Below are 21,012 nucleotides of genomic sequence, written 5' to 3'. Positions count from 1 at the left end.
AATCAGTATAATAAAATCTTTTCATGTCAAAGCGTCAAATAGCCCATTGAGCGAAAAAGCCGACAGCATCTGTAGCAGCGAAACTTCCCAAAGGCTGTGCTGGCACATAACGAGTGTGCGAGGCACACGCATTACATTAGAACGAAAGCTCTGGCCTGCGTTCTAACTACGCCTGGATTAGGCACAATCAAAATGCCCAAGCGTCTCCTCGCTTACCTGCGAGGAGTTTAACTCAAAGGACTGCTCAGGGGCGTTCAATTGGACATTAATGTTTTGCATTCACAACTCATAAGTGCTTAGGTGTCCTTGAATTATTTAACTCAATTTTCACAGGAACAGAAAAATAAATTACAGTCAACGACCGATTTTCCAGACAACCAATTTTTTCGGACATGCCCGATAATACGGACACCTTCGCGGCACCACGTACCCTATAGAGTCAATGTATAAGAAGGTCTGAAATTTCGGACACAATAACCCTTTGCTGTCCTATTTGCTGGACTTTTTGCCATGACCGCAGGTCCGAAACGGCGTTATCGAAATTATTGCGTTTTTCATTGAAAGAATTCGGCGCTGTCAGCAATGGCACCGACTCCGCCTTCGTAATCTTCGCCAATGGCTTTGAAGCTCGGAACAATGCATTGCACAATGCCAGTTCCCGAAAGTTAGCTTCACCTCAGTAAAGCCGTGTTACATGGTGAAGCATACACGGAGTATTGTGATGAAGTATACGAAGAGTAAGAAGAAGGGTCAATTGTCACGGGACACAGTATGCATTCCTTAACTATACACGCGTGCACCTGCCGCCTCCTGTCACAGCACTCGGATGTGCCTGTGGCTATTTGAGCCCTTGGGGGCAGCAAAAGGCATGCATTCATTTTTTCGGACTGCCCAAAAAATTGGACGTTGACTGTACAAGGATGTTGAATTTTTGAACAGACAAAGCGAATGTTTATTGAATCAACACATTTTTATTGAGGGAAGAAACTAAGAAAGCTGCTACAAACAGTAATACTGGTGTCACACGGTGTCCTTTTGATCGCAATCGAACCCAATCAAATTTCTCGGTTGCAATTGGCTTCTTTGATCAATCTGCGGAAGGGAGCCAATCGCAGTTGAAAATTTCGATCCGGATCGGGCTCAATCACCATCGAAAATGGCCGTGTGACACTGGTATTACTCCCTTGTAGCTAGCTTCCTTTGGAGAGAATGGAGTCTGAACTGGAACATGACAGCTGTCCATGAAAATATACACCTGCTCGATACTGAAGATCAGACTGCAACATAGGCGTTTAGGACTAATTTTCTATGGTGACCTGCCATCACCCCCTTTGGTTATGCAGAATTGAGTAAAAGGTTTGAGGCTTCTAGTGGGACACGTAACAGAAGCACAGAAAAGTTAAGGATAATGAGCAAGACGCCTAGAGGTTCTAATTGGAGCCAATCAATATTGAACTATTATTACTCATCACACACAAGATTGAAGAAAAGGTAATGGTGACAGGGACACAGATAATCAGTCCTAGGAGAAAAACCACCAATTATCTGCCCTACACATTACATGGCCTGCCCAGCTCTATTTTGCCCTCTTATTAACCATAGCATATTGGCTACCCCCATTTGCTCTCTAATCAACACTGCTGTCTTCCTGTTAACGTTAAGCCTTAAGCCGAACATATCTTGTTGCATCGGTCATTGCGCAGCCCTTCACTTTTCAGGCTTCTTTGTTAACTTTCAAGTTTCTGCCTCATATATTAATACAAGAAGAATGAAATATTTTTTCAAGAATCATGGTAATCTATCAGTCAACTTTACAATCCCTGTTGTATGCACTGAAGACCATTTCCATTCTGTAAATTTCCTTCTCATGATCAGAATCCCCTGGGTATAATTGATCCAGATACGTGTATCCTTGCAGATTCTAGAAGCTGCCTGCCAATCGCAACCTCTTGATCTCTTTGCGAGGCTATTAAGCATTACGTTTGCCTACTGCTTATTGATCTTCAACCCTTGTCTTACGCTTTGTCAGGAACAAATTACAAGGTAATATGCCATAATCTAAAGCTCACATTTGCATTGTTCTATACATATTATCTCACTAATAATCACTGCGGTGGCATATTTAACCCTTTACTAAATAAGGACTAATGTTAATGTCGTTTGGAAAGGAGGTCTCTTGGCAGTCTGACTTCAGTATAAAGTACAGTAGAACCTCGTTCATACGTTTTGGAAAAATACTCCAGAAAAAACGTACTAACTGTGAAAACGTAACATCCGTAGTCACTGAAAAATTCAACAGGCTCAACTGTAGTTGACATCTAGTAATGCGAAGCGTTGCCCGAACTGTTGCTGCACAAGACGCCGATGCATGCCGTGCTGGTGGGGGCCGAGCGGCCCGAGATGCGCATGGTCGCTTTCGTGGCTTCGGCAAGCTTATGTTTGCATTCTTCGAATTCGGCCTGGGTCAGCAGCTGGAGCATTGTGGCGGGAAGTTTTGACATGCCCACTGAGCGAGAATCATTGCCACAGGAGACTTAAGACGCGCATTGAGCTGGTACGGGCATTGTCGTTCTAAGTGACAGGAAACCGAAATTTAACAATGGCATACGATGCCACTATGCCACCAGAGCGAAACATGACTTGCTTCACGCTGCCGGCAGCAGGGAACGGCAGCAAGCCTGAGTTGTCGGCCATTAAAAGCATTCAGTATGCTTCCCATGCCACACATGCACTGCGACGATAACAGATAGGTGAAGATGCTTATTGCAATAGGGTAGGTGGTGACAGCTGTGAATCGAGACGTGTGATGACCCACAAGAGCTTTTGCTGGTACCGGAACACGAAATCCGAGTGTGTGGCAGCACTTTCACGTGACACGGGTGGGAGAGTGCTGCGGGAAAGCTGTTACTGCAAGTGCCTACTGATCTCGATCATGCATGCCTCGCATCTTTTCTTGTCCATATGGGATCTAGTAGCCGGGAAATGTATCATATGATCACAGTTTGGCGATATGCTGACTTTCGTTGCCGAAATATTGTTTTCCGGCAATGTATTGACCCATAACAAAGAAGCGCAACTGTATTGGAACTTTTTGAAGTTCTCAACGGTGAACGTTGTCGACACCGGGAAATTGTGCGAAATGGGATGGCATCAACGAGGTTTTACTGTATTCTGTAAACCTATGTTATTGTCAAAATAAAAGCTATTCAGATCATGATCGGTGGTTCAAATCTGTTGACAGCCCACCTGTGATGTGATTTGACTCTGCTCCTCCTTGGTCTGCGACTTGACCCCCTGTTGGGTGATGAAAGTCTTGAGGATGCCGGTGTCCGTGTTCTGTGGGTAGCCAAAGTCTAGCAGCTCGTCGAGCAGCTCGTAGATGAGCACAAAGTTGTTTTTGACGTTCTCCTCGCTGATCTTTCCGAAGTAGGACTGCATCACCTCGCACATCTTGAGCAGGAACTCGAAGACCATGGCCGCATTGACGTTCTGCCTCGTCACTGCAGCCAGCCAGATGTTAGCCCGCTTCATGTGGAAGAAGGAGGTGCGCGCTATGTTCGTTACGGGGCTGCGCACCTGCTGCCGGGCGTGGATCACGTTCACTCGGAACGCATCCACTGCATTGCGCCTGCACGAACAGAGCTGGTCAGTTGGGATACCTTGTCTCCGATGGCGTCAGGCCCGTATAACTGAACACTTCTTGCAAGAGTACATAAAATGCCATAGGAGTGATAGCATCTCCTAGCTTAACACTGTTCAGATCAATTTTTCAGATGTGCAAGTACAGGCAAGCCTGAAAACGCAAATTAAATGAAGCCACTGGGGTAGCAATCAAGCAATCTACACTACGGTGTAAGAAGATAGGTGTTCCAACGGCACGCCCGCGCTGGGGCGAGAGAGCGGCCACTTCGTGTGACCGGAAGTGAGCACTGCCGCTAGGGGCAGCACATGTTCAGAAGGCACATGCCTTGGAGAAGCGGCACAACAGTGGATAATTTACGACCACCGTCAGCATTTAAACACCCATACCCAAAGATATGCAATTTTTCGTTATTTAGACGCCAAATCCTGAGCAGGTAGAAGGTTTCATGCCACTTACAGTCAAAATACCGTCATTTCGAACACGAGAGAGACGCGTCGTCTGATCGAGCAGACGGCGCGCTGCGCTTACCGCTGCTCGCCGCGTCGGAGTCAATCGGAATGTCGGCAGAAATATACAGGGACGTTCCTCCAACCAAGTAGAGTCGTTTTAAGCAGGCGAACGACATATATTCATCGAAATAAAGCACTTCTGCCACGCGTGCCCATAAAAGCGGCAGCAAAGCCGGCGAAAAAGTGGCCCCCAGAACAGGTGCTGCCCCTTGCGGCAGCGGCATGCGTAGAGTCACACTAAGTGGCCGCGCCTCGCGCCGCCGTCGGATCACCTTCCTTTACACCATGATCTACACCAAGGTTCTGTCAACCTCAGTAGGGGAAAAGAAATAATGACAGGAAAGGAAGTTGGCACGATTCACAGGCACCAGTTTATGAATTAAGCAATTGAATCTTCTAAATGTTTTTCAAAGATCATACCAAGAAATGCAAACTTCATGCATAGCCTGGGGCTAGCAGTGGGTGCAATTAGTAATTATTACTATTCCTAGGTCGTATCATTCGTTAATTTAATTGAGATGTTTAACGTCCAGAAGCTGCAAAGTGGACTATGAGGGACGCCATAGTGGTGTGCTCCAGAATTAATTTTGACTGCCTGGGGTTCTTTATCGTATGCCCAAAAGCATGATACACAAATATTTTTGCATTTTGCTCCATTCAAATGCAACTGCTGCTGCCACTGAGACGCTACTCTCTAAAAAATAATGTGAAATTTTATTCTTGTCACATGTGTCCAGAGTAACAAACTCGCTCAAAGTTCCAACTTAAGTGCTACTGCTTTCAATTTCACACCAACATGCTCATCCCTTGCTGCGTGACTCAATTAGAATGTCACTCGACTACTGCATAGGTTCACCAGAGTACAACACTTACCCTATGTCATCTCTGTAGACACGGGAGATGAGAACCTCTCCCTTGTGATTATAAATGAACAGGCCCCCAATCATCTTGGAACACCTACAAGGAAATGTAAACAAGTCGGGATTCATACGCATACCCTCGTGCTTAGCAGCACAACGCTATCTGAGGCAGGTACACAAGAGAAGCCTCCAATCTAGCTTTATAACTGTGATCAAAAGCACCAGAGCTGCTGACTTCCAGAGAGTATTTCTCTTCATGGACAAAACATTCCCGAGATTTTTACAAAATTCAGCCTGTTGCTACCATTTTTTCTTAGATGTATGCTAAATTTTTATGTAGAATGACTGCGAGTTTTGTAGTGTAAAAGGTTTTTGTAAGCCCATTTTACAATACCCAAGTTTGCAATCACTGCACTAAAGAATTGCTCAACAGCCCCACTCGTAAATTTTGGTCCCTAGAAGTTGTAAAGTGCCATCCAGAGAACGTTGTACCGCAATAGCTTTTAAAAAGGTAAGTAAATGAGAGACGATGCTAAAGCACTTGTGCGCTAAGTATATTTTCCCATATTTTGTGCTCCTACATTTATGTTATGTCGGTGATATCACAGCAGACATTATGGCATAAAGCAGGAACACCTAGATAGGTTAGGTTGCAAAGTTAGACAAGCTTGAACACACAATGCACATGGCCAATACGAGAATGCATGTGGTTGCAACTGCTCTTTTGGCAAGTTGTAGTGAAGTGCTAGTCAGATAACATTTCCGAGAGTTGCACAGCACATTTTTTTAGCATGTGGATCCCAGGCACAAGTACTTCAGCTTCAATTGAGGACTTGGAGATAGTGTGCTGGAACAATTTTTAAGTCATGAGGGACCATTTCTGTAGGATAAAATGCAGTACCCTTCACGAATGAATCGAAAACGCGGGCTCCCCGAACCCGCCATAGTCTAGAAAAGCCACGGTGCAGTTTACATTGGCCATGCCAACAGTATGTAGTCCATTGCTCCCAAGGCCAGCACAGCAACAAGTGGTGCCCACAGTTCAACCTTCTGGCTTACGGAGAACGTTTAGCGGCTTTTCCTGCAACGCCGACTGCGCAATACGCCCCTCGCCAATTCGGATCCCGTCGTTCACACTGCGAGCCTTTTATCTAGCGTAATAGCCTCCACTATCGTGGTTACTCGGCGATGCAGCCCCCGAGAAGACTGGCTGCAAGAAATGTTTAACCCGTCTGGGTAGTAAGTGTACATACCAAGTGCATGCTCGGGCTTAATTGAAACCCACCGAGTAGTTCTCAGACTCGATCAAGATCTACACTGAACAAGTTCTCAGCCATTTCTCTCGTGTTTTCACTTTGTAAAGGTCTAGCCTTGTTGCGCATCAAGCCGCACACAACTGCAAGTGAGTGAACACTACGTTCCGTACGGTCATGAGTGTGGTGAAAGCAGCTGAGCATGTTTGCAGCCTGTGCAGACGCACTGTGAGCGCCTTAATTACCGGGTATTCGCTCGTCTAGTTAAGCGAGAACCATGGTAGAAAATATCGCAGAATTTTCACATGAGCCCTGGGGCCACTAAGCTCTAGCTGGTGGGCGGTACCGACTCGTGGTAGAACGCTGAGACGCCCCCCACCGCAAGCACTCCTGTTTTACCCGCTTTCGCTTCGACCGTGAGCGTGCACGCTGGTCACTCGTCGACTGCTAGCGTCGCCGAATGACTTTGAGGGCGCGCTCGGAGCGAGTAAACCGCAAGCTCGGAGAATTTCGAGCGAGGCTTCCGAGCCGAGAAACCATCAGACTCTGGGTCACCGCCATCGATTGAACCGCCGCCATAGTTTCCTCGGAGTTGACGTGCCGCAGAGCCGCAGCGCCGGTTTTCGCTTCAGGCACCGCCTACTCACGATCAGCCGGGAGCTCCGGACATGTGCGCGGAACCGAAGTCGCGATGGCCGCATTTCGCGCGCTTGCAGCGACAAACTTTGAGCACTTGCCTGTCAAAACGGCTTCCCAGAACTCGCGATTTCGGCCAGCATTCCTCGTCCGATGGCACACCCGCGATGCACTCACCCCACTAACCCCGACTCGACATTTACCGAGTCCGCAGTCGTCGCAAAAGGCCCGCCACTTCACTACGCTGCTAGAAAAGGCAAACCATCGTAGGGGCGCTGCAAACATTTTATAATTTGATATAAATTTAGGCATGTTGCTTTAAATATAAATTTAGTTATTATATAAAATAAATACTAAAAAGTATTCGCATATAATTAAGATGTAGCATATTTATTGCATTTTAAGGTAATTTTTTGGAGGCGCACATGGTCGCGAGCGGCACTCCTGTCGTTAGCCTTTCTCAACGTGTACAGCAACCGAGATGGCCGTGGTAAGTGACGGTTCTCTAAAAAGTAGTAGTTTTGTGCTATATTTGTGTAGTATTTGCCATCATTGCTTTTGAGACTAACATTTTGTGTCTCTTGTGCAACGTTCGATGCAGAAATAGCCATGTTAGCGGTTCGATATTTCGCCGAACCTGTGGTCGCGGCGGACCACGTTTTCGCTCCGCTAGTCCTAAGTGAATGCCGGCTGATTGATCTGTCGATCCCGTTCACTTGCAGACACAGCCAGCCAAGAACGTCAAGCGGCCCGCGAAGGCCAAGTCCAAGGGCAAAAAGAAGAAAGTGCAGACCAAGTTCATCATTGACTGCACACATCCTGTGGAGGATGGTATCATGAAAGTGGCAGAATTCGTAAGTGTTGCTCTCGGACATTCACATCAACCTTTTAGGCAGGTTGCTTAAACTCCACGATTACGACTCACTACTGTTTACAACTCCAGAGCGCCGCGCTTCGTAGTAAAGAAAGCGACATGTGAACGTTCCTTGCGAGATTTCTGAAAAAACACCTGTGCGCGAGTGATTTTTTTTTTCTAGTGCAGCCAGACTACGCTTTGCTTTTTGGCTCAAGGCTGGAGCGCATACACGAATGTAGCCATCTTGGCACATACAAGTGGTTCCTCACTGTTGTTTGGCTTTTTAACTGGTGATGGAAACCGCTATCACCCTGACAGCTGTATCGGCCTTGGTGCACGTGTAGTGACCACTGTAGACTCCCAGTTGCTCTTCGGATGTTGTTCCGTAGCCAAAGTTCGAGATGTCGCACAGAATTCATGACGAGACAGAGCGCGCCAGTGCTCGGCCGCGAAGGTCTCGCATCTGGCGATGTTCACACCAGTAAGCGCGATTCCAAAGTGTCGTTCAAACGAAAGCAATGCCGGTGTCACTTACACTTCTGATCGCGATCAGAGCCGATCCGAATCTGGGTAATCGCATTCGTAGGCTGACGTCTGCGCCTTCTAGCGCAGTATTCTGAAAACGCTACAAACAAAAAAGCGAGGACAGCTCAATAAAAAAAACGTTTAAAAACTATTTATCAGCAATTAAAATTGAAATATTCACCAAATTTAACCATATTTGGCTCATCTGCGTTGTAGCCAAGGCTACAAATGCAGTTCTGAGAGTTGCCGACGCTAACACGATCTGGACCCTCAACGACCACTGTTGATTGTGATGAAGAAATCTGATTCGGATCGGCCCCGATCGCGAACAGAACATGTGTGACATCGGTATAATCTGCATTTGTTCACGCGCTTTCGCCCCTGCTGTTGCATAGAACCAGTTAGTATTCTTACTTTTGAACAGCCCCAAAAACATGAAAAGAGTAGACATAAGTCTTGCATCTCATTTACCTAAGTATGCAGAAAACTGCCAACCAGGCTGATGAGCCGCACACGCAGGTTTGCATCATCTATTGCACATGTTACGTCTCGTTGCCGTTCACTCCTGTTTTTCTCGGGCTGCACAATCGCAAGAGCTGAATTCGTGGCTGTATTTAAACAGCTTTCCTTTGACACAATGCAGTTATGCAGAAGAGACATTGTACATTACAACTAAAGGAACCATGGACATATTCGCTGTAATTTCAGTTTAGTTGTGCATGTGTGGTTTTCCTTGAATGTCCTTGTTACGCTATATTTATAATTTTTTTTTGCTTGAATTGCAGCGAACGTCCAAATGCCGGTTGCAAGAACAAAAAATACAAGTGGATTTATACCTTGATATGCGCAAGGGGAAAGGCATTCTGTTAAACCTTGAATAAAACTAACCTGGTAGTTTTTATACTGAATGCTGCATTATTACTTGTAAGACCGGCTTAGCTATATTTGTTGACTATTTCAGGTGATATTGAGACACTGTGCCAAAAGTGCTTATCGCTGCGCCGAATCAGCTTTTCATCGGTACCAAGATCTGCGCAGAAAAGTCAAATAACTGTTCTACCACTAATGTTAGCCCACACAGCATTCTGTGAAAGAAAAAAACGGAAGCTGAGTAGCATATATGGAAGCTGAGTAGCATATGTCCTGCTTTGTGGTCTGACAACTCGTCGCCATCATTTCTGCTGCAGGACAGCTACCTGCGTGAGCGCATCAAGTACAATGGCAAGACCAACAATCTCTCCGGGGTGATCACAGTGGACAAGGACAAGAGCAAGGTCACTGTCACCGCTGAGGTCCCCTTCTCCAAAAGGTGAGCCTGCTTCTTGACAAATGCTGGGCCAATCATCACGGGGAGGCATGCCCAACACCGTTATACCTGCATCACTGAAGCATTTGTTCTCAAGCACTAGAGCGGCAGTGGATGCTGGCAGCAGCTGAAAGGGAAACCAACACTGGGCTATTGTTTTTCATGAATTAAATGAGCAGGCTAGTTGACATTTCGTAGTAAATAATAAGATGGGGACAAGCACTGGCAGATAAAAGTTGCTCCTTGTCTCTGTCCTGGTATTTGTATGCCTTTATGTATGCTTGAAAAGCTGCTGTAGGAATATGTACTATCGACGAAAAATGTTTACGGACCAAGGGATCTGACAAAAAGCTGAATATCTCTGCAGCCTCAAAACTCGGCCTGGTATTCCCATTTCTAACCTCTACCGGTATATGCGAACAACATTGTCATGTACGGTTTTACTCGCTACATTTAAAGGCAGCTCAGATGCAGTAGAACCTCGCTGATACGTTCGCACTTAATATGATTTTCCGGCTCCTACGTTCGCAATCGCGAAAAATAAACATAACCCCATAGAGGAATGGGTCAATACATTCCCGGAAAATACGTAAATTCGGTAGCAGCGTTCAGCATTGCCGTAATCTGCGGTCATATGATACGTTCTGCAGCGAAAAATTATCATTCAAGTGTGCAAAAACGCCGCTCTCATGTGCTTGTGAAGCGCTAAGTGGCAGACAGCAGCCGCGCTGTTTCTCTGCAGTGCTCAATCCCCCCCTCCGCGACTTCTCTGCATTGCTCGTTCGCCGAAGTGACTAAGCACGGCAGCGGCAGCTAACGAATTGACTTTTGCTCTACCTTGCTTGAACGCGAACTACTAAGCGGTGAAAACAAGAGGAGGCCGTGCGCAGGGCGCTACGACTCGCTGAGATCGTAGCGGAGGTGGTGGCGGACAAGGCCACAAAGGCTTGTGCCCACCGGCTACCTTCGCCGAAGCCCTTGCTGGCCTGGAAGCCTTACAAAGCTTCTTTCACATGAAAGACAACGAAAATGCGGACAAGGGTCTGCAATGTGCGCAAAAGGAGTTGTTCCTGTCGAAGGGTGTGACACACCAGCAGAAAATAGTCGCATCTCGATAATTCAAACTCGAAGGGGCCCGAAAATTTGTTCGAATTAAAAGGACTTATTTTTGATGTATTTGTGCACCATAGCGCTACGTACGAACGGTGCGAGTCGTGAAATATCGCAGCGCGCAAGCACATAGCAAGGGCCACGGAACTGCCCACACCGGCCAATGCTCGCATCCCGATAACGGCAGTGAACAAAACATCAAGGAGCTGGCCACGCCAGCACGGCGACGCGTGCGCGGAGACTGCGTTGAGGTGAGGGAAGAGGGCGGCAGGGAAATGCATTTGGCCTCGGCAACCCCGTCGCTTCGATGGCTCCCTTCGCCCTCCCTCTCAGCTCCCGTGTAGCTCCCTGATCTTCTGCCCGGCGCCAGCTTAGCCCGCTCCCCTAAGTTTAGTTTTCTGCCATTGAAGTGAGCGTTGGCCGGACTGGGCCTCCGCGTTGCTTCCCTATGCGCTGCGCTGGCTGAGACCTCGGCGCGACGCTGATACGGCGACCTTACCATTTACGAGCGGAAATTTGCATCGCGGTATTTTTTTTTTTTTTTTTTCCGCGCGGCGTTGAGCTTTTGCTTTTGCTTTATGGCGTTGTCGGAGCATTGCCAGTCGGAGGCGCTTCCATGTGATTTGGCGTGCTGCTGAGAGCATTGTCGGTGCGTGGTTATGTTCGAATGAACTGTCGCAAATGCTTTCGCGCTCGAATTTCCGAGCATTCTCGCCCATTGGAATAGATATAAGTTTGACGAGACCACAGCTTCAGTTCGAATTAACGAGATTCGACTGTAACTGTGTTTTGAAAGAAATGTGTTTTTCTGCTTTTGCACCTCAATATGGGCTTGTCAGGTTCAATTTTTACTGGATAAGGATGGTACGTTTTCCCGGATCATACGTTTATTTTTCGCGTATTTTTTGAAAACGTATGAACAAGGAACATTCTACTGTATTTAGCGTTTTCTGAGATCCCATGGTCCGTTAACTTCTTGAGCGATAGTACATGCAAGTCAAATTTTTTTATGCTATCTTCCTGCCAAGTACAAGAGGGGAGGCTAGTTTCAAGTCTTGGGTAAGAGCCGCATCTCTGAATCTGGTTCAGTATAATGGGGAAATTTTTCTTATTCGTGCTTGGGCCGCACCCCCGTTTTCCTAAGCATGCATGTCGTCCTTGGCAGCAAAACACGTGATGCACTATCTTTGCATGATGTTGGCACTTGCATAAAAGCATATCAGGCTCTTCTTTAATGTTTCTACAGCTGATGTTGGCCAAGAGTGAAGCTTGTCGGCTAGGCATTTTGTATCTCAGTGTTCCACTGCACTTGTGTTCATGTGAGCGCCACAACATGCAAGAGCAAGTGGTCTTTTTCTGGGGAAGAGTTGGGCAGCTTCCTACCGACAGTGCAGAAACATTTAGAATAGCTCGCACGCAGCTGCAGAGTCACAAATTTGGCCCATTGTAACACTGCTTTCCAGATTTGTATATCGGAACTCCACTGACCGTCCAAAGTACCAACGGGTGCATTTGTTTACATTGGCAGCTGTACAGCCACTGCTCACCATTTGCTTAAAATGTAATGCTTGATGTGCATCAGTGACATCAAATGTCAGAACGTAGCAAAATACAGTCAAACCTCGTTAATACGTAGTTGGCCGGGAATGACGTTTGGGTACGCACTAAGCGATGTACGAATTAACCGTCAGTGCCGGTTTAGCGGCTACTTACCAGCCAGAAAAGAACGCCACGATCCCCACAAACACACTCTCACGCACACACAGGCACGCTAGCTTTATTCACTGGCAGGCAGCAAAAAGTCAGTTATTTTCACTTGCCGCCGTGGTGGCCTCGCCGCGACGACGGCATCTTCGAAGTCAGCAAGTCCAGCAGCCAGTTTGTCCATTAGGCCTCGCTTCTCTGCGAACGCTCGCATCACTGCCACAGCACGCGCCGCGTCGGATAGTGAAGGGCCGTCGTCCACTTCGACATCGCTGTCCTCCTCACTTTCGCTTGAAGCTGGACGAGGTGCGACGGCAGCAACAATGTCGCTGTCTGAAAAGTCCGGGGAGGTGGTCACGTCGCCGTCGACATCTCGGAAGGTGCCGAAGTTCACCTCCTCATCTGCTGCACCTTGCCGCTCGAGCACTTCAACCAAAAGGTTCTCGCAGTCCTCGGCGTCTTCACCGTCCGCGTCGTCGTCGCCTTCAAGTATTTTGAATTGCGCTCGCGCGAAACAATTCTGTATTGTTGCCGGCTGGACCTCCCTCCATGAGTGCGCGAGTAGGTGTACAGCGCCCAGTAGGTCTATGGTGTACGTTTTGCCGCTATCCATAACGAGCAACATCCTCCGTAGCAGATTTTTGCGGTACGTCTGCTTCACTGAGCGGATGATGCCCTGATCGAGGGGCTGGGCGAGCGCTGTCGTGTTCGGGGGCAAAAAGAGCAGCTTAATTGCCCTCAGGTTGTCCAAATCGACATGCGCCGACGCATTGTCGAGAACGATCAGGACATTCCTTTTCTTGGCAGCAAAACGGCGGTCCAGCTGGCGCACATACTCCTCGAACAGCTGAGCAGTCATCCACGCCTTTTTGTTGTGCTTGTACAGTCGACGTCCGATTTCCCGGACCCTCAAGGGACCGCGAAAACGTCCGGAAAATCGGGCAGTCCGGAAAAACGAATGCACGTGAAAACGCACCTTTTTGGTAGGTATTTTTCGCTGACGGAGAGGGTCACGGCCGGAGTACAAGATTCTCATTGCTATTCAGCCAATGCATCGTTTAGGTGGCTCTGAAAAGAGCCGTTAAAAAAAAAAAAAATACGACGTAGAGGCGCTACCTCATAGGTCAGCACTTGGGCGCAAAGAAGTCGCTTATTTTCTTTTGCACGGTCCGCTTGCCCGCGATCATGTCTGCCTCAATTTCAGTCAACGTCATGTTGCCGCTGTACACCGATGACAGTGTCATCAGTGCTCGCGTCAACTCCGAGCTCGTTGGCTGTGTAGGAGCTGGCTCTTCGTTCTCGGTGTCGGAGTCGTCGGAATCCTCCATAACTTGACGAATGATTTCGTCATCGGTCAACTCCGCACATAGCTCGAGGTCTTTGTCAGCGTCGGCGAAGCCCTCAAAGGTTATCCCGGCTGGAGTCGACACGCCGGCAGCGCGCAGATCGTCGAAGGCAACGTCCGCGGATGGCAGTTCGCGGTTGGCAGTTCGTTCGAAGGCGCGGACGAAGACGAAGGAGCAGTCGGTGCCATCGCTGTAAACGGCGAATCCGCTCGACGAAAAGCGCAGCACGAAACAGCTAGGAACTCGGTGGATGCTGAAGGTCGGGAAACGTGATCACTGGAGATAGCGCGCAGCAGCAAACGATCAACCGCAGACACGACCGCAGAGCTGGCAGAGCTGACAAAACAACACGCGAACGAACACAGTGAGGTTTGGCTTGGCTAAGCTACGGCTGGCAACGGATTGACACGTGCGGTTTCGAGGTTACGGCAGCCGCGGCGCGGTGCATGGTGGGTTCGAGGATATGAAAACAGCCAAAATGGCGGCGTCGGTGGTGACTTTCGGTCGGCGGTTAACAGTAAAAAGTCCGGGAAATCGGATGGCGAAGGCTATAAGCGTCCGGAATTTTGGACTTTTTAATACATTGACTCTATGGGGAACTTGACGGTGCCACAGATGAGTCCGGGAAATCAGGCACGTCCGGAATTTCGGGCGTCCGGGAAATCGGACGTCGACTGTAAATGACATCGGATGGCAAACGGGCGCCTTTGAAGCAACGCGGTTTTCCGTACCTGCCGATCACCATCAGTGGCAGCTTCTCACTACCGGTCATGTTGACGCCGAAAGCGACCGATACCCGATTTTTGGCATGTTTCCCGCCGGTGCACTTTTCATTCTTAAATGCCAATGTCCTGTCCGGAAGCAGGCAGTAGAAAAGTGCCGACTCATCAAAATTGAAAATGTCGGCGGCATCGTAGGCTGCCAAGGCTTCCTGCAATTCGTTGTGCTGCCACTCATCAGCGCCTTCTTTGTCCTGTCCGGAAGCAGGCAGTAGAAAAGTGCCGACTCATCAAAATTGAAAATGTTGGCGGCATCGTAGGCTGCCAAGGCTTCCTGCAATTCGTTGTGCTGCCACTCATCAGCGCCTTCTTTGTCCGCTGCAGCAGCCTCACCGCAAACAGTTTTCCCCACTATGCTGTAGCGAGCTTTAAATCTCGACAACCAGCCGTTGCTGCAGGCAAAACCGGTGCAATTCAGCTGAGCTGCGAAAGTTAGCGCTTTCTCAGCCAGAAGGGGTCCACTGACTGGCAGGTTCATGCTACGCGCCTTCTTCAACCAAAGCAGCAGGGCCTTTTCTACTTCGGGAAAAGCAGAGTCTCTGATGCGGCACCTCTTCAGATTGCTGCCTGAGCCGCCCCGCAACTTTTCGCGAGCGTTCCATATTCCGCACACAGTCGTCAGAGGCAAGTTCTTCTCACGGGCTACCGCAGATTTCTTCGCTCCATTTTCAATGGTGCGAATGATTTCCAGTTTTTCCTTTACACTCAAAACGTGATACGGCATAACAGTCTTCACGTGCAAATTAAATCGCACAATACGCGCACCAAACAATGCAAAAAAAAAGGACACGCCGCGCAAAAGAACATTGTAAAAGCACACAACACTACGCAAAAGCACACCACCACTGCCGTTAGCACTGGTGGACACGGGAGAATGAAAGAAAAGAATAAAGAAACGTGGCGTTTGAGCCGTTACGATGCTTGGATTGGATTCCAAAGTGACAGCGAATTCCCCTACCCTCAGCTCCTGCGGGCTACCAGAAGCTAATCTCGAAGGCCACGCTTTTGCGCCCTTTGATCGGCAACAACCGTACGAACAAAAAATACGTCGACGTGGCCATGTTGTGACGTCACTACGCTGACAATTGTAGTTTACCAATCTCGAAGGCCATGCTTTTGCGCGCTTCGATCGGCAACTCCTGTCGTCGCCACTGAAATTTTGGCAATTTTCTGCCCGTGAACATATAAAAACAAAGAAAATGGTACGTACTAACCGTATGTAATGCAACAAGCGACTACGGCTTAAGCGGTCAGCCAATACATGGGGTTCAATGGGGACCGGGTGGGGGAATCTTCGCGACTACGTTTAAACCGGACTTACACATTAAGCGGGTACGTATTAACGAGGTTTGACTGTACGTAGATTTTGTGCACTGTAGCAGAACTCTGAGTAGCACTGATATGAGCGGCCGCACACCTTCGGAAACAGCGAGCGGGAAACTGTAGTACGGGGAATGTTATGCTGCCTACTTACCATTCTTCGCCCTCTCTTCGTGCACACAATAAATTGGTTCCGTAATGTCGACATAGTTTAGGGCTTTGGGCGTGTATGATCTTTCTCACTGAAACGCTGTTGCCAGTGTTGACGCCGTTGACAGCTGAACGAGGCTGTTGTTTGTGCTGCTGTATAGAAGGGGCCTCCGCTTTCTGCCCGTTTGAGACTCGAGGCAAACAATGCAGTTCGGAAGCTAAATAATGAGTCAGCATAACAATGCGTAAAAATATACACATGTACGTAGTCGCATTTAATTTTAGGAAGGTGCTGGCGAGTGCAACTGGCAGCCTTCGAGAATGGCAACGTACAGATGTTGATAGTGTGTGTGTGTGTGCACTGTACGAAATGAATGGTTTATTTCAAAACGGAACTGCAAAAGCTGTGTTCTTCATCCTAATGGCTTAATTAGCTTCAGGTCTGCCGGTAGTAGACGCAAAAACTTGGTGTCTGTGATAGGCCTAACCTCGGCTGAACGTGGTTGGCATTGGCTCAAACTGTGTGCGGATGGCGAAAGCGTAAGTTCGTGCATCCAGCAATACAACACCACTTGCCACCTATCTTTTTGGCCGTCCAGGCAGAACGTAACTTTTTGCAACAGCAATTTCTAGCGCCGAACACTAACTCTCTGTCACTAGCTAGGTTCATGTCCCTGTCTGCCATTCATTCCGAGCATGCTGTGATGCCCCCTTTTGCATCATAACACAATATGGCCAGTAGCTGAGGAGTAGGCAAGACAGTTGGTTTGAGGGAATTAACAAAATTAATTTGTATAAAATTGTAATTACATAAATTGTAACATTTTGTTTAAAATTGGGCCCAAGCAGACAGTGCCAAAATCCATGACATCACGGCAAGCTAGTGCGGGAATTCGAAGGCTGCATTTGTCACCGGTTATTCGTTCAAGCATCTTTTCAGGCTTACCAAGTGTCTTCTTGGAATAAGAGTGGCTTTTTTGGAATTGTAGAAGGGCTATTTAAATTCAATACGCCTAAAATATATTTTCTCTTGTGTCCTTTTAAACTTATCATTTCCTAGCTAGAGTTAAATCATTTTTAGGCATTTGTCCACAGTGTTGATGCTAGCTAGAAGTGAAGTCAAACCAGTCTCATTATGAGCTCTCTGAGAAGGATCTGTACTATTTGTGGTGGTTTGCTTCCAGAGTCTTTTTTGCATACTACTACTGTTTCTCCTTTTTGTATTAAGAGCAATGTCTGCTTATTCTTGAAGGCTCCTGTTTTTTCTTCAAGCTGTCAAACAAAATGCTGTAATCCTTGAAAAGTGCCCTATAATTGCTTGAAAGGCCTTGAATTTTTGCTAAGGAAAACTGCATACGCCACAAGTCTGGCACCAATGCTGTGTCCATAACCTTATGCAGGTACCTGAAGTACCTTACCAAGAAGTACCTCAAGAAGAACAACCTCCGGGACTGGCTCAGGGTGGTGGCCACCACAAAGGACGCCTTTGAGCTGCGGTACTTCCAGATCAACAACGAGGAAGAGGAAGACGATGAGGACAACGACTGAGTTGAATAAATGTTGCCCTTACCGTCTGGTGCCCATCCAAACCAGGCAGGCACATTGTCCTCTCCTGTTGGTTGGTTGGGGAAGGAATTCTCTGCTCTAGCATCTGGCCTCGTTCTGTCTCTGTAGCCCAGTGTAGCATCATTTTATTTTTGAAGTTATCAACCTTTAAGACCTTGACATCTGCATGCGATGCAAAAAGGATTCTGGGGCATTGCTTTGTCACACTACATATGTTCTTCACTGGTGTATGGGTCATTGTTTTTGATGTGCTTTCGGTAGTTGGGAGCGTTGGCAGTAAGCTTCAACTATTGAGTCTCAGCCAGAAGAAAACTTCACACAACATTCAGGCAAGGACAAAAGTGCAAATGTTCATGAAGTAAAATTTTATGTGACAGCAGTTACACATTTAAACAAGGTTTGCTCTGGTCACGCATTTCGTTAATGCCAATGTGTTTGTCATTAAGCCATCACTTGTGCATCGGTAATATAAGATAGATACCATGCAGAATACTTTGTTGCGACAGCAGCTTAGAGTTGCACTTGTTTTGATGCACTGTGGCATCCTTCCCCATACAATTGTCTTTATTGGGTATGTTTGTCTGGGTGTTTGCACAGATGGTGGCAGTAGGTTTGCAACAAAGGCTGGAGAGTAACTGCCTTCCCAGTCGATGTTCAAAGCCACAGGAACTAATGTCTACAGAATTCTTGTACTTGCTTTCAAGTTGTGCAAAATCGAGAACTTGATGTGTGCAGAGAAAGTGCTGCCAAACTTGGAACAGACTAGAAGTTCACAAACCACTGATCCTGGTTGGTACTCGGTGTAGTGGGTGAAAGGGCTGAGTAGATGTTGCTGGTTGAGTTGGTTCAAGTCTCGGTGGTACATGTTAGCGCAACGCGGAAATACTTAGTAGGTGGGGATGAAGAAAGGGTACATATTAATGCTCACTGTGTTTCTTCCTTACTCTCTCCTTCTAAGTATTTATTTCGACATCGTGCTGATATGTACCGCCTAGAGCAAAGGGCTCTGGTGAGCTACACAGTGCAGAAGGGGGTCCGGGGCTGTTGGCCCCTGCCGCTCCCGCCTCCGTGTGGTGGCCCCCGGGACACGCTGGGCCCCCTTCCCAGTAGGCCAAAGGGGAGCGGCTGTGGCTGCACCAGAGCTCTTTTCACCATTTGTTTTCACACAACAGAGAAAAGTCGCGGCAAGTTTCCTGCAAAAAGTACTAGAGGAAGCTCTGGCACCAGTGTCTGCAGGAGCTGAAAAGTATCATTAGCACATGCATTTGCGTAAGCTTTGCCCATGTGACTTTGCAAATTGTTCATTTCTACCGAAATTTTACGTTATAAATGCAGCCATTCGCAATGATTATGCATGTGTGTAGTCTTATTGCCTTCTGTGCTTATAAACGTATGATTGCTTCTAAATTCAGACAATTAAAAATAAAGTATAAACAAAGTCACAAGCATAAAGGTCAAATTCATATACTGCTATCATTCCCATGGTAGTTGAATGATCATTGCCAGAGTTCCCTCTAGTACTAGTAATTTTAGTTGAGAACTGTCTGGTTAAGTTTTCTGAAGATGTAAAAAATTGTGAGCTGGGGGAGCTATTCTGCAAGTGCGCTCCACTTATGAAGTACTGACTGACTGGTCTGGAGTACCACTGAGCAGAGGCTAGTGCCCCCAACGTCTCCTTGCTGGTACAGCTGCAGGCGATATGGACACCTGTAGAATACCCCTCCTTGTATTTGTCTATGCTGAAAGAGTATGCTCAGAACACTCACAGTGAGGAAGGACAAAGACGTGCCAACTCTTAAGGTCGTCTTGGGTATCGCGAAATATGGTCAGGAAGTCTATTTCATTGAAAATCGCCTTTTCAGTTCCTAACTATTGGAGTCTGAAATATCACTGGAAACCACGTAGAAGTGCTCTACAGATTTTGTATCCCCTAAGGTGGCGAAAGTTATCGCAGAAGAACAGCGTTTTTAAGCCACTATCTCCGGAACGGTGTAACTGAGCGCCGCTATCTTGGACTTGTCGGGAAGCGCATTTCTCCAGTTTGTCTTTGCCGCTTCAGCTGTCTCCTCCATACAGAAACAATTGCACAAGAAGCAAATAATGGAAGGTCGTTCCAGAGTCTCCAATTGGCCATGCCTGCCACGTGACTCCAGCGTGGTTCACCATCGATTCGGCGCTTGCTTCGTAGAAAGCTGTTCTAATTATTTACATTTACGCATTCGGGATGGAAACATCGCCTCTTAAATGCAGAGGCCATAAATACGGTCAGCAAACAGTTTCAAAAAATGTTTAAAGGAAGGGGCGGACATGCACAAAAATTGAAATACATAATTGACTAATCAACACAAGTTCACCAATTAAGTTTTTAACATATTAACTTATGGTCCATGTTGCAATTTACAAATTCTAGCCGTTTAGTTCGCAAGGCGGATGCACTAGAAATTAATGCAGGGTGGCACCAGTTTCGAGATATTAATTCCCGAACATTGCGGAGAAATGCATCGGTGTTCCAGTTTTGGTGCTATACGGCCGTGGTCGCCACCCGTATACTTAGATTTAGGTGCACCATAATGAGCCCCAGGTGGCCTAAATTATTCCAGTCCTACACTACAGTGTGCCCGCATAATCAGATTGTGGTTTTGGCACGTAAAACCCCATAATTTATATATCCATATTTTTGTGCATAAAACGTTTTGTTAAGAAAGTGACTGGCACGCCAATGCATTTCTCCGCAAAGAATATCTCGACACTGGTGTCAGCCTGAGAATTAGTTCCAAGTGGATCCGAACTCCACGTCTAGAATTTGTAAATTGCAACATGGGCCATAGGGTAATTAGCTATAAACTTAATTGGGAATTGTGCTATCTGCCACAAGCAATCTTTAAAATTTTTGAAAGTCTTCTTTCTGGGGTTTTACGTGCCAACACCTGTTCTGATGAGGCACGCCGTAGTGGAAGGGTCCGGATTAATTTCGACCACCTGGGGTTCATTAACGTGCACTACAATGCAAGCACACGGACGTTTTTGCATTTAGCCTCCACAAAATGGGGCCGGGATTCGATCTCGTGCTCAGCAGCGTAACGCCTTAGCTGACCGAGCCACCGCGGCGGGTGCTTTTGGATGTGATCGCTGAAACGCCTTGTATATAGAATTCACTTAGCCGAAATGATGCCAAGCCGGGTTCCCTGGAAATAAGAATAGAAGACATACGCAGCAGCGCTTATACTCGAACTCAAAGTACTAAAAAAAAAAAGTGCTGTTTGGCCGGGAAGGCGAAGCAGTATTAGTGATAGCGAAGTATAAGACATTTACACGAAGGAAGGTTCTTACCGTGTGAGGGCCGCACCCCCAACTTGACAGCCAGTATTAAAAAAAAAATCGCATCCAACCGAGAAGCAATCGCGTTCCGTGCGCTGATTCTGATCGGGCTCAACAGCGAATTGTCGCAC

The 21,012-nt window shown here is 47.3% G+C and overlaps 2 protein-coding genes across 2 annotated transcripts in view; one reads left to right on the top strand and one right to left on the bottom strand.

Moving 5' to 3' along the window:
* Positions 1-7,150, bottom strand: part of LOC119443711 (AP-2 complex subunit mu-like) — a 31,115-nt gene extending 23,965 nt beyond the window's left edge. Inside the window, 4 exon segments of the mRNA XM_049664487.1 lie at positions 2,339-2,471; positions 3,247-3,628; positions 5,026-5,109; positions 7,003-7,150. Of these exon segments, the coding sequence (XP_049520444.1) occupies positions 2,339-2,471; positions 3,247-3,628; positions 5,026-5,099 (589 nt within the window). The 5' untranslated portion in view covers positions 5,100-5,109; positions 7,003-7,150.
* Positions 7,151-7,267: 117 nt separating this feature from the next.
* Positions 7,268-17,597, top strand: LOC119445291 (60S ribosomal protein L22). The gene is made up of 4 exons (XM_037709604.2): positions 7,268-7,391; positions 7,624-7,755; positions 9,470-9,591; positions 17,398-17,597. The coding sequence occupies exons 1-4, from the start codon at positions 7,383-7,385 to the stop codon at positions 17,543-17,545; spliced, it is 411 nt and encodes a 136-aa protein (XP_037565532.1). The 5' UTR covers positions 7,268-7,382; the 3' UTR covers positions 17,546-17,597.
* Positions 17,598-21,012: the final 3,415 nt, after the last annotated feature.

This window comes from Dermacentor silvarum, chromosome 3 (genome assembly GCF_013339745.2).
Source record: "Dermacentor silvarum isolate Dsil-2018 chromosome 3, BIME_Dsil_1.4, whole genome shotgun sequence".
NCBI lineage: Eukaryota > Metazoa > Arthropoda > Arachnida > Ixodida > Ixodidae > Dermacentor > Dermacentor silvarum.
Note: the sequence above shows the minus strand (reverse complement) of the source record. Positions and strands in the feature narration are given on the sequence as shown.

Bases quoted from the DNA above. Each gene is read 5' to 3' on its own strand.
- LOC119445291 (XM_037709604.2), top strand. The intron at 7,756-9,469 runs GTAAGTGTTGCT...TTTCTGCTGCAG, and splicing joins TCATGAAAGTGGCAGAATTC to GACAGCTACCTGCGTGAGCG. The intron at 9,592-17,397 runs GTGAGCCTGCTT...AACCTTATGCAG, and splicing joins GAGGTCCCCTTCTCCAAAAG to GTACCTGAAGTACCTTACCA.